The 13,892-nt window shown below is 47.2% G+C and overlaps 1 protein-coding gene across 5 annotated transcripts in view; it reads left to right on the top strand.

Moving 5' to 3' along the window:
- RBM20 (RNA binding motif protein 20) overlaps nucleotides 1-13,892 on the top strand; it is a 184,043-nt gene that overhangs the window by 148,238 nt on the left and 21,913 nt on the right. For all 5 annotated transcript variants that reach the window (XM_019725113.2, XM_074339075.1, XM_074339073.1 and 2 more), the window contains exons 7-9: nucleotides 746-877; nucleotides 9,386-9,465; nucleotides 11,225-11,894. In XM_019725113.2, the coding sequence (XP_019580672.2) occupies nucleotides 746-877; nucleotides 9,386-9,465; nucleotides 11,225-11,894 (882 nt within the window). The remainder of the gene's footprint in view (nucleotides 1-745; nucleotides 878-9,385; nucleotides 9,466-11,224; nucleotides 11,895-13,892) is intronic.

Raw genomic sequence — 13,892 nt, 5'->3', positions numbered from 1 at the left:
ATAACTGAAGGTTTTCCTCTCTCTAACTCAGACATGACCTTCCTGCAAGCTTAGGGGGCCCCTGGGTTTTTCAGTATATGTATTTGCAAAGAAAGTAAGAGCTCAAATACGCAGGGCTTGTGTCTCTGTCTTCTGCCATTGCCACCACTAAATAGAAAATTTTGCAGGGATTGGCCCAAGGTCACTTGTGCAACAAATTCACTCTCCCCTGTTCCACCCTTTTCCCCTGGGAAACTGGGTTAATGGGCCCTCCCATCCCAGAGGGGTTCCCGTAGCATGATGTAGACCAGGATGGACATACATAATTAAGAATAATGTTTGGCAACCATGGGGATCAGGAGAGGGGCCATCTTATAATGAGCTCTTTTGGTGAAGTTAATAAATAGGTTTCTTTGAACAGATGGGATCAAAGAAAGCTGTTCCTTGTCCTGATTTTTTTTCTTTTTATTGAGGTATAAAGTGCACTAGTCTTAAGTGCGTGACTCCATTAATTTTTTACATGTGTACACCCATGTAATTACCATGCAGGTCAAGATGTAGAATATTTCCAGAAGCTCAGAAAGTTTCCTCATGCCCCTTCCTAGTCAATATGCCCCCTGCCTCAGAGGGATACTCAACTCTAACTTCTGTCACCATCAGTTCGTTTTGCCTGTTCTTGAACTTTATATCCATGGACTCACACCTTGTACTGAATTTTAAGACCATTTAAGTCTAGTCCACTGTATGTTCTTCCTTTGTTTCCTAGGCCTTTTTAGAGATGGCTTACACAGAAGCTGCCCAGGCCATGGTCCAGTATTACCAAGAAAAATCTGCTGTGATCAATGGTGAGAAGTTGCTCATTCGGATGTCCAAGAGATACAAGGAATTGCAGCTGAAGGTAAAACATTTTCTTGTTCATTCAGCCACTCAGCTGAGTGTCTCCTCCTTACCAGGCACTGGCCTAAGTGCTGGCAGAAGGAGAGGGCAGGAAAAAATCCAAAAATTACCTGCTGCCTTTGTGGATATCACATGGGAAGGCAAACCATTATAATATGACAAGAAAAGTACTCATTGATATAAGTACAACCTGCGAAGGGATGCTTGAGACAGATGACTAACTACATGGGACCCTTGGGGGATTTACAGGGGACGTCTTAGAGGATGAAGTAAGAAGGGAAAGATGGTTGCTTTCCAGTCATAAGCCCAAATATAACCTCCTTGCCTCCCCACACTGGTCTTCAGTAACTTCCTGCCTTTGTCACCACCCTGGACCTCGTATTTTCTCCTCCATTCTCTATTTATGTCTTCAGCCCCATAGAAATCCTTCTAAGCAGCACATGACTGAATTGGCCACTCTCAGAACTCGAGTGAATTCAGATAATGCCAAACTTGGCTTTTGGTTTGTTTTAGCTTGTTCTACATTTGTCTTTTCTTTCTTTTTTTTGGTTTTATTGTGAAGTACAACATATATGCAGAAAAGTGTATTATACAGTTATAAACTGTGTAATTATGTATGATCCATTTTAAAAAGCAGTAATGGGTGAAATCCCTTAAGTCCCACAAAACCACCACCAAAATCTAGAAATAGGACACCAACAGTACCCAGAAGCCCCTGCGTTCCTCCTCAGGCTTGACTCCTCCCTCTCTACTCTCTTGACTGAGGATAATAATTTCCTTGCTTTAACTTATGGTTCTACCACTTACATCTGCCTTCCTTAACTGTGGAAGTTTAGTTTTGCCTATTTTTGAACTTTATATGAATGGAATCTTCCTGCCTGTGTGCTTTCATGTCTTGCTTCTTGCATTCAGCATTATGCTATCCGTGTTGGGGGTGGCTGTTTGTTTTCCTTGTTGTATAAATTTCCATTGTATAACTATAAATGTGTCCATTCCACTGTTGATGGACACTTGGGGTGTTTCCAGTTTTAGGGTGTTAGGGACAGTGAACTGTGATTGTCGTCAATACTGTGGACATTCTGAAACATGTTATCCTGGTACACACGTACGTGAGCACATAACTAAGAGTAAGTACATGACTACAAGCAGAATTGCTGGATTACAAGGCATGCTCACTCTGAAAGTTCCTAGAGAATAGCAAACTCTTCAAAATTAGTTATCCCAAATTTACACACCTATTCGTAGTGTCTGAGAGTTTTCAATGGTCCACATTCTTGCTAACATTTTGTCTTCTCTGACTTTAACATTTTCACCTGTCTGGGACAGTGTAATAGTTTATCATGGTTTTAATTTTTATTTTCCTGATTACTAATTGAGTTTGAGCACTTTTTCATATGCTTATTGGCTGTTCCATTTGGATCTTCTCTGGGGGGACGTTTCTTTTCAAGTTGTTTGTTTATGTTTTTTCTTTTAGATGTGTCTTCTGAATGGTTTGCGAGAGTTCGCTTAACTAGAGCACTTAGTCCATTTGGATTTATTGTCATTAATGCTGTGTTTGTGTATAAATCTACCTTCCTATATTTTGTGCTTTTCTACTGTCCCATTTACTAGGGATATTCTAGGTCACTTCCGCTCCTTCCACATTTCCTGAGGGTCCATTTTGTTGGAGACCCACAGCCCTCAGTCTCCCTTTAAGATTGAAGTCAGAAGACCAAGGCTGAGTAGCTCTTTCTGGCCAAGACTAGCGTTCTGACAAGCCTGCCTACATAGATTGGTTATATGTCACCCAGTCGCCGAAGCCCTGATTCTGCTTTGCTTGCAGTATTGCTTTGCCAACAGTTCTGGCAGAACCAAGCATTGTTTTCTGACTAATGAAAGCATGGGGTTTTTCTCAGACAAGTGAAAGATCTCACCCATTGTCTGCTCAGCCAAAAGTCCTGTTCTCCTGGCCTAGAATTGAATTGCAGCATTGAATTCCCAGTGGAGCTTTGGTCTCCAAATGAAATGTTGTAAATTCTAATTAGGATTAATAATAGTACTCAGCTTCTTAAGGTACCGAGGCACGACAGTACCTTACCAAGGGAGATAGTTTGGGGCGGTGCAAAACCTGTGAGTTAAAGAGGTCGGATGGACAAGGTTTGCATTCGGCAAATGTTCACTGAGTGTCCGCTGTGGGCAGGAACTGGGCCCGATGTGGAGGTGGCAAGCTTGTGGAAGAGCTCACAGTGTGGTGGGAGGAAGAACAGGAAAACACAGAGTCACCCACACCCTGTAACCTATGCCAGATTGGAGGGTGGTGGTGCCAACCTGGGTTCTACCCTTTCCTGCTTTGATGAGCTTGGGCAAGTTACTTCACCTCTGTGAGCCTCAGTTTCCAGATCAGTAAAGGACGATACCTGGAGTTCTTTGGTTTTAAGCATTTTTTTTTTTCACACATCGTCTCTTTGAGTCTCACAACCTCCCGCCCCTGTGAGGTGTGTAGGATGTATAATAACAGTAATTATAATTGTACAATAATAACAAGAATAGGTACCTTTGATTAAGTCCTGGTACTCTGGGTCAACTAATGTGCCAAGCACTTTGCATCCATTTCCTCCTATAATCCTGTCACCAGTCCTGCCAGACAGGTATTATTACCTCGGTTTTACAGATGAAGAAACTGAGGCTCCTAGAAGTTTGGCAACTTGTCCAGGAGCATAGTTACTGAAGAGCCATGATAAAAACCGAGGACTGTTGGTTTTGTACTATGTCTACATCTCTGTATTGTGTTATTATGATCTCCACTGTCCGCGTGAAAAATCAGAGATATCAGGTGATTGGCAGTAGTCACCAGCCAGGAAGCAGCAGACATAGTATTCTAACAAAGCTGCTCAAACCTTAGCGTGCATACAAACCACTTGCGGATCTTGTTAAAATTTCTGAGTCGGAATGTGTGGCGCAGGGCTGTGATTCTGCATTTCTAACAAGCTCCCAGGAGGTGCTGACACAGCTGGTCCTCAGAGCATACTTTTGAACACTTTTGAACAGAACACACTGTTTTCGGACTTTTAGTAAGGGTTTTCTGCTCCGTAAGCTGTCACACTGCCTCTATGTGAAAGCACCTCAAAGCGTGTTTCAACTACCTACTAGTGCATGCATTATGGTTCCTATGTTGACATCAGCTAGGACTTTCTCTGCAAGTAACAGAAAATTATTTCTACTAAGCATATTAACTAAAGTTAAAAAAGGGGGGGGGGATTTATTTGGCTCATGTAAATGCAAAGTCCAGGAGTAGCCTTGGCTGCAGGCACGGCTGGATTCAGGGCCCAAGTGATGTCCCTCGGCTTCCCTCCGCTCTGCCTTCTGCTCACTTGGCTTTGTTTTGGGAGGTCTCCCAGGCATGGCCCCTGGCAGCCTTAGGCTCTCTCCTCTAGGTGGCGTGATGGCTTCATTGACTTCAGCAACTCTGGCTTCTCATCCTCCCATTTCCTTCAACAAGACAGAGCCAGAGTTTTTCCCAGCAGCTCCCACAGAAGTCCCGAGAGTCACTCTGATCGGGCTAGCTTAGGACACGTGTCCTTCCCTGAACCAATCTTTGTGGCCAAGGGGAGGCCATGCTATGATTGGCCAGGCCTGTATCACTTGCTACATCCTCTGAGCAGGGTGGAGAAGGGAGAATGGCTAAAGGGGAAGCAGACAGCAAAACACTGTACCCGTACGTGTCTCTGGACCAAAGGGGCCACCACATGGGGTTCCCCCAGGGCTTGCAGAGGTGGGGGGGAAATTTTCATTGGTCCTTCTCTGTAACTTTACCTTTTGCTCACCAAGCAAAGTGCAGAGGAGGGGAAAGGAGAAATTGTAAGGTGCTTCTCATCTCCTCTCTTGAATATTTCCTCATGCTGGTAATCTTGTCTCCCCATACACTCTTTGTGGCAGAGGTTCTATTCCTCAGGGCATTTGGGGCAGAAACTTTCGCATAACAGGTGTCCAACAAATGCATGGAATGAATGAGAAAGAGAAAATCTGAAAGAACAATAAAAAGTGAGTGTTTTCCTTCCTGCAGACCTGGACGAGAAGATTGAATTATTTTCTGGCTTGTTCTATAGAAACTTCTCCAGAATCATAGCATCTTACGTGCAGAAAGGAACTTGAATAATTTAAACCAGTGTCTCCCAGTCACGGCACCAGAGAATTGTCAGGGCAGTTTTTTCAGGTCCTCTTGCCCAGAGATTCATTCCCCTTCAGTAGATCTGGGGTAGGATTGAGGCTCTCAGGTAGTTTGGGGGCAGAGGACCTGGTTTCAGAGCCACTGGTCTTGCCAGCCTCTTAGCCATAGAGAGGGACTCTGGCCCAGGGCAGCAGGCTTGTGAATGGTCCATGATGCTCTCGGGAAGATGAAATCAGCAAGTGATGATTAAGCGTCTTGTCCACGTAAGACGTGGTACTGAGAGCTAAGGTGAATATGAGACATGGTCCTCACTTGGGAAGAGTTTGCTATCTAACTGGGGAGACAAGCTATGCTTGTGCAATAATTATACAGGATTTAAATATGAGTGTGTAAGTGCAGGAAATCCTAATAGTTTAGTGGCAAAAGGTAGTGTGAGTTGGTTGTATAAAGGAGGGAGAGATTACTGAGCAGGGCCTTGAAGGATGAGGCAAATTGACTAAATAGAGAGGATGCATCCTAGGTGGGAGGAGTCAGGTGAGAAGAGATGTCGAGCCTGGAATGCATTCAGGGCTGCTGTGACAGTATCTGTCTCTAAGGAGCTCAGGGCTCATCTGGAAGCTTTCAGCATCTTCATAGGACTCATAAGGCATGTAAAACAGCCGTGGAGGGGTCAGAGGGCATGAAACCCTCTAGCAGCTCCTTTTATGTTGGTCCAGCACTCCTAGCTTTTATCAGCATAACCTGCCGTGCCCCGAGGCTCTCGGATGGGCCTCATTATCTCACCTTTATACATGAAGAAAGTGAGTCTCCCACAGACAACAATCCTTGACCCCAGATGACCCAAGCAGCTGGAGGCAAAGCTGGGGCTGCTCTTCCTGGGTTGAGATTCTCAAGCTGCCATGGCTCCCTCTGAGTGTGCCAGCACCTCCCTAGGACCCACGTGGGGCTTAGCATCTCACCCTTGTCTTCAACGCAGCAAGATGAGTTGACCATCAGCACTGGGTGTGGTCCCCTATGGGGTTGTTGAGCTGCGTCAGTGCCGTCACAGAATGGATGGAAAGATGACTGTGTCTGGGATTTGCTTCAAAATACTCTATGGCAGTGGTAGGGAAGAGGGTGGGGCTACAGATGAAATAAATTGGTCAGAATTGTTGACAATGGAAATGGATTTGATGGAGGTCAACATACCATTCGCTCTACTTTTCTGTATGTTTGAAATATTCTGCAATAAAAAGGTACCCAGAATGTCATCAGAGACCTACTCTACTCACTCCCATTTTCACTTTTCTGCAGTGATTACAGCTTTCTTTCACCTGCCTCCTTCACAGCTTGAACCACGGGACGACAGGGCCAGGCCTGATGAGGAAGGTTGAGAGGATTTTCTTAGGGCTGTGAGAAGTTTTTGGTATTTGAAATTCTTTGGCCACTTCTGTCCCCTTCTCGCATAGCAGCTGGTGGGGTGTTTGGGCCAGAGAATGCCAACAATTTAGAATGATCACTTTAAAATAGAGGAAGTGACCTCTGGTCCTCGGTGGGGGAGGGGGTCTCACAAGGCCAGTGGCTGAGAGCCCTGGCATATAGATTTTGCAGATTGTCATTTGTCATATGCTTTCTGTACAGCCCATCCCTCCATCTCTCCAGCCTTTCATCTTGGAACAGGTATTGTGGAGCGCCTGTTCCATGCCAGGCTCTGTGCTGGTGCCAGCTGTGTGAAGACCAACAACGCGATGCTCTGCCTCTGGGGACATAGGATCTGAATAGAAGTAACGTCAGAGCGGGTTGGGCTGAAAGCAGCCGCAGGAGGATATTCTCTGGTTGGGAAAATAAGAGGCAGGGAAATATTTAAGCCAAGAAGGGCTCTTCTAGCCCACAAAGAACTCTAGGTTCATCTCTTTGACCCCTGGAGGACTGCATGGGCCACTAGAGAATGTTTCTGTCTGTGGCGCCTAATTAGCTGGCCCTGCCCTTCATCAGGTGGCACCCCAGAGTGGCAGGGCGTGAGCGTCCTCTTCCCCAGGCTTTCCTGGGTCTAGGCTGGGAGGAACAATCGCGAGGATTTAAGGTTCCAGAAGAGCAGAAGGAAAGTGTTGGGGACCTTCGTGATTCTTTCTGCTACAGAAAGTCCCCCATCCAATCCCCTCAGGGAATTTGTATGTTCTGAAAAGTTGGTGTAGTACAGTTAACTCAGTTTGGGGGACACATTCTTTAGCCTTTGCCTATCCCAGCTTGGCAATGTGACTGGTGGATTTAGGACCCAGATGTAGCCGCCCCAGTGATAGCAGATCTCGTCACATGTCCCTGCACTTGGTCCTGATGGCTCCTGCCAGCTTCCCTGAGCTCTGTCCGCTCACGTGTTGGCCTGTGTGGAGGCAGTGCTGCAGCAGGTCCTCTGGGGACCAGCCATCCCAGGCTGCCCTTTCCTGAGATGATGCAGTAGGCAGCTTCCAGTCCATGGCCCCAGGCGGGCAGGCAAGAAGAAGGCCTGCTTAGTGGATCACCTCCAGCTGAATCTTCTCGTTCTACCCCCACGTATTGACAAACAACCCTGCCAGAAGGTCAGGTGGTCTCAGGCGGGGTGGCAGGAGGCATCCTGGGCAGCAGCCTTCTTCTCGGCCCAGGCCACAGCCCCAGTTCTTTCTTTGCTTGGCCGTGGGTCTCTGCTTGTGGGCCAGTTAAAGCAGTTGTGGTGCTTGCTGACAGAGCAAGTCCTGGGTGACACTTTTATATGCTTATAATGGGTCAACCTTTATAGATACAACCAGGCGAAAGGGACCATTTGCCAAAATAGTGAAGCTTCTTTTCGGGTGAATATTCTGACCTGTGCTAAGTTCCTGGGCCTTTTCTCAAGCTGGAGTGTACTGGTTTCTGGACCTCCTACTTCATGGCCACTGGGGAAGGGATCATCACCTTCCCTTCCCTGTGTCAGTGTTTCCTTTTGCGTTTTGACTAACAAGAGCTCCCTCCCTGACTTGAACATTATATATCCTTTCCCTATGTCCTAGCCTTGACCTCTGGCCCCGAAACCACTGCAGTTCCTTTTCACTCTGTCCTTTACTCATGTTTTCCCTGCCCAACCTTCATTCTCAACAATAACACAGATAAGTAGATGTGTACTCAGAGGACACTCAGAATTCTGGTCTGTTCTGGATCCCACAGCTCACATCTCTGGCTCTGCCTTGCCCATCTGTAAAATACCTAATGTTCACTCCGGATTTCACAATTCTTTGTAAACTATATAAAAAAATCACAGGTAAAAAGAGCAATTGATTACATTTCTTAATAAAATTCTTTGTCAAAAATTGACATTAAAAACCGGGGGCTTTTACGTCTGTTTTTTTCAATTGACAACTTCACTGAGAGAGAATTGATATGCCATAAAGTTCACTCTGCTCCATACTTTTTGATGGAATGGATGAATTCTGTGTAGTCTTTGGGAAGATGTTCTTCCCTTTTCTTTTGTTCTCATGAATTTCTTTTTTTAATCATTTATTTTTTATTGTTTTGTTATTGTTGTCCATTCTGGGTTCATATAGGGCTTCGGTTGGGATTTGGGCGCTGGGGTTGGTGCTGTCCTGGCACAGCCACCATATAGTAGATTCTGGAATGGGTGGGGCCTTTGGGTGCCTGGCATCTGCAGCTATGAACCGTGGCTCACAGTCTGTGCTGCCCACCCCACAGATTTATGCAGATGACCCCTGTGAAGGAACATGCTGGAATAAGGTGTTGCATGGGGCATGGAAAGGAACTTGGCATTGAAACGCCTTCTGTCAAGCCCTGATTCTCTATCTCTATGACCTTGACTGTGTTCCTTAACCCAAAACAACTCCAGGAGTCACCACCTACATGGAACACAATGTGGGTTGTGACGCTGGAGTCGTGCAAGGCAGAACTCTGCCTCAATCTCTCTGGTTCTCGGTTTCCATATGTGTAAAACATGGAGGCTGCATTCAGTGATCTTCAAGTCTCTTTCCAAGGTATAATGCCTGCCTGCCCTCCTTCTTCCCTTCCTCCATCCTTCTTTCCCTTCCTTCCTTTTACATCTCAGACATTATCGTTTGTTCAGGAAGAGGTGGGAGGCAGGTATGAACGATGCTATGCCACTTTTTTCCAGCACAGGGGCGGTGAGTACCAGGCTCCTTCCTTTCCCAGCTCAATGTATGCCATGTCCGCTGACCACTCACCCCATCACCACTTACCATGATGCTCACACTCCCCATCCCTCGGATTAAACTTTTTACTTCCTCTAAAAAGGCACTTTTTACCTGTTGGTGAACTGGGCAATGAACTCAAGTCCTAGCTGCTTCCCTCCGGCGTTTACAAGGCTGTCTCTGGTCTGATGGTGACTTCTCTGACTTTGCCTAGAAACCTGGGAAAAACGTGGCTGCCATCATCCAGGACATCCATTCCCAGAGGGAAAGGGACATGTTCCGGGAAGCAGACAGGTGAGGCCCCAGCTCTAGGTCTCGGCAGATTTGGGGCAGTTGGAATATTCTCCTGCTTCTCATTCTGAGGGGTATTTGAGGCTATGTCCTGCCCTTGCCTCTACCCTTCCCTCAAATTTCTGGGCCTTACCTTTCCACGTGCTTGATAGAATGCATCAGTCCATTCCGTAAGTGCTGCTCAGATTAAAGCTTAGGAAAATGCAAGATGTTAAGCTTCCTCTCAGCTGCTCCTTCTTTGTTGGAAAGGAATATATATGGGAGGGGATCTGTTGATATTTGGCTCTTAGGGTCACGTTTACACTCTGCTAAAACAGCCTGAAAGTGTGTGTGTGTGTGTGTGTGTGTGTGTGTGTGTGTGTCTATCTGTCTGTCTTCTATTTAGAGCCAGATCTTGCTTTTTCATGAGCTGAATGTAGACGTAGGTACAGCAATAGAGAGGCTCCAAAAAGCAGCAGTTACGTGACCAGTCACTTACTGTGCACATTGAATGTATTCAGTTTTCCAACTCATTTCTTCTCACTGAAGTTGTGACCATGCTAAGCTGTGGCTGCAAGTTTACCACTGTCACTGCCCTCTAAAGATAGTCCCTGTGGAGAGCCAAGGTGGGCACCTACAGGCACACCCCATGGTCCTTACCCAGGGCTGCCACAGATGGCGCTGTAACCTCACTGGAGAGGGCTGTGCCCAGGCTGTGTCCCCAAAGACTGGCAAGGCAGCCTGGTCCTAGGGAGCCACATCTCCGTGTCCCTTGATCAGTGAGGGCTGCAAGGGTTTCCAGGATTTGAGAACCAAATGAAAATTGCTCATTCTTTTAAAAATATCGGGTATGTGACTCAGTTCATCTGCTTAGTAATCATTCAACCTTCAGAGTGTGTGTATATGATTGTGTGTATGTATCTTTGTATGTAGCTGCTCTTTGTAGGATTTTTTTGTTTCTTTTTTTGGATTGTTTTTTTTTTAACCATGGTTATTTGGGGTTTTACAAGATATGTATAAAGGCACACTGTGCCCCCTGTAGTTCTGTGGCAGAGGTTGGGGGGTGAACAGGAGATCTTGCTTGAACCTTGGGCAGATTGGGGCCTTTTTCTGGGTTTCAGTTTCTTCATCTGAATAACTATTAGGTTAGTGTTCTGAGGTCTCTCCCAACCCAAAAGAGCCTTCCTGGTTCTTTGCTGTTGGTATCTCTGAGCCTGCCCTCTTCCCTTTCACCACCCAATAATTAGCATCCCTTTTCCATGCCCACAATCTGAACAAATTGAGATGAGAAATAGGAAAAACTGAGGCCAAGAGGTTGCCTTTATTCTAGTAGAGGCCAGGTGGGGGCGTGGCTTCAGTCTTGTAACCAAGAGGCCGGCTCACAAATCTGAGGGTTTGGTAGCCATGCCCAACAGCCTAGCCCCAGTCAACCTTGCCTGCACCCCTCACCCCCTCCACACCCTCAGGAGGAGAGTCTGCTGCTCCTGAGCAGGGCTCACTTCCAAGAGGAAGAAAGACGGGGCTGAGCCAAACCAGCCCAACGACTGTAAAGGGGCAGAGAGCAACTAGGAGCATGTTAGGGAAAACCCCTGCTCCTGGAAGCCAGGACGGAGGGATGCTTTCTCCTGGGCTGCTCTCTGTGTGGCTGGTACAGTTGTGGTGAAGAGCGTCCGGCCAGAGGGGGTGATGTACACAGTGTCTGTGAGAGAGGCTGGGGATGGCTGCGTGTGGGGCTGGCTGGGGACATGCACATCCTAAAACCTGCTCCTTTGCTCCCTCACAGATACGGCCCTGAAAGGCCGCGGTCTCGTAGTCCAGTGAGCCGTTCACTGTCCCCGAGGTCCCACACCCCCAGCTTCACCTCCTGCAGCTCTTCTCACAGCCCTCTCGGCCCTTCGAGGGCCGACTGGGGTAATGGCCGGGACTCCTGGGATCATTCTCCTTATGCCAGGAGGGAGGAAGAGCGAGATCCAGCCCCCTGGAGGGAGAACGGGGAGGATATGAGGGACAGGGCCGACACATGGGCGCAGGATCGCAGACACTACCCCTGGCAACTCGACAAAGCCCAATTAGACGAGCGACTGGACGGAGGGAGGGGCCACCGAGAAAAGCACCCCCGGTCTGGGTCTCCCACCCCTCTCCACTCTGCCTCAGGCTACAAAAGCCGAGAAGACGGCTACTACCGGAAAGAGCCCAAAGGCAAATCGGACAAGTATGTGAAGCCGCAGCAGGATGTCACAGGGAGGTCCAGGAGGAAAGATGAGGCCCGACTGCGGGAAAGCAGACACCCGCACCCGGACGACTCGGGCAAGGAAGACGGGCTGGGGCCGAAGGTCACCAGGGCCCCTGAGGGCACCAAATCGAAGCAGAGTGAGAAAAACAGAACCAGGAGACCTGACAGAGACCAAGAAGGAGCTGATGATAGAAAAGAAAGCAGAGTGGCAGAGAATGAGGTAATGATGTAGTCTCCTCCCCAGGTAAGGAGAGGCGGGTCTCAAAGGATGATCATGGTAATATAATGATGATGAATATTTATTGAAAGAATGAAGTACTTATTGAATGTTGATGCTCTGCCAGGCACTGTGCTAAATAACCCTTGATCTCAATCAAGTCATTTAATCCTCACAGCAACTCTATGAGGTAATAATAGTAATAACATTATTACTATAAATGAGGCAACAGAGGCACAGAGAGTTTAAGTTAGTTGCCCAAGGACACACAGCCAGGAAATGGCAGAGCTGGAATTACACTTAGGTGATCTGGCTCCAAAGGCCACAGCACACTGCTGCCTTTACTAGAAGTTAGGGAGGGTCATGATGCAGAGGCCTTCTGTGGTCCTGTTTAGCCAGGGTGGAGTGGGCCTGAGGTGTTTGTACCCACAGACTCTGCCAAGGGAGATTAGATCTCTGGTCTTCTCAGTTGTGTCTCCTGCCAAAAGCATCTACCAATCCTGGGACTTCAATGGGAGGCGGTAAACGAGAAGCAGCCACCACCCACTAAATTATACTGGGTGTCCAGGGCTTGGTACGTTTCTCTAGACACTGTCCGCAGTGTTTTATTTCCACTGTAATAAAAATGCTCAGCGGTTGGCTGGCATCTTTCATTTGAGCATCTGAAAGGGCTTATAATCTGCCACATGACTTCAGTTCATGCAGTGGGTCTCCAGGAGGACTCTGGGTACAGGTTTATAGTCTAGCTTGGCTTAGACTTCTTGCCAGAACCACCTACGGTTAAATACGTTTAAGTAGGAGTGGAATAGTAGATGTTGGGGGTTCAGCATAAAGAACCTAGTTTTTAAAATCCTACATGCATATCTTCTAGTCTGGCCCAGGAGTTGGTGACAATACTAAGTCCAAATAAGGAGCCTAATTCTCAACTCCGTGAACACTGAGGAGTCACACTTTTGGCCACTACTTTAGCATGCACGTTGCCGTGAAGTGGGCTAGGCACAGAGGGTCCAAAGGTGAGTGGACAAGTCCATGTTATGGCAGAGACCAAGGTCTAATGATGGGCAGATGTGCAAAATTTACATACCGTGGGGTCTGTGCTGCAGTAGTGGGTGAGCGGCTCTGTGACAGTTAACTCTGTACGGGGAGAGGAGGAAAGCTGCGCGGAGGAGGAGGCATTTGAGCTGGGCTTTGAAACTGGGGGCAAAAACAGTTTGGGAAAGCAGCAAGGGCAACAGTGAGAAAGAAAGACTCTTGAAGAGCCTGGAGATGATATCCAATGTGACTGCATCGTTAGGGAATATTAAAGGGTCATGTGTTTAAAAAGTGAAATCTTGGCTCTCGTGCAAAGGTAAAAGGAATACCTGTCAAAGGTGCTATTTAACTCATTCATGAATGAGGGAACCAGTAAGATGTGAAAGTCAATTCCAAGGAGAATCCCAAGTTCAGGCAACATGTAGAGGCAATGAGGAACGTGGATATGAATTTGCTAATAGAGGCAAAAGTTGCCTCTTCCACAGGGAACCCAGAACCAATTGCATCTCCACCAGATAAAATTCCTTTGCATCTCTATGGACAAGGATCGTTTGCATGACTATCCGTTGTCTGAAATTTACAGAGTTGGAAAGTAACTCAGTTCAAAGTAAAGTGCAGATTCCTACAGAACCAGATCCCCTGGAGGGTGTGCTGGGCAATTGCCCAGCATTCCATCCAAAGGACACCTGGTCATCTTTTTTTGCCCCTCTCAAGTCTGCCACAATTTTTCCTGACTGGCCTAGCAGCGAGAAGCTCAGGAGATGAGATTAGGAAATTGGTGGAGTGGGGGGGTGATAGACCTTGTGTGCCTCTGAGGACTTGAACTGGATCCCGAGGACCGATGAAGCAATGGATGTTTCTAAGAAAACTGTACAGTCGTACCTCAGGATGCCTGGGGATTGGTTCCAGGACTGCCTATGGATAACAAAATCCACGAATGCCCAAGTCCCTCATATAAAATAGCAAAGT

This window comes from Rhinolophus sinicus, linkage group LG07, assembly GCF_036562045.2.
Source record: "Rhinolophus sinicus isolate RSC01 linkage group LG07, ASM3656204v1, whole genome shotgun sequence".
Lineage (NCBI taxonomy): Eukaryota > Metazoa > Chordata > Mammalia > Chiroptera > Rhinolophidae > Rhinolophus > Rhinolophus sinicus.
Note: the sequence above shows the minus strand (reverse complement) of the source record. Positions and strands in the feature narration are given on the sequence as shown.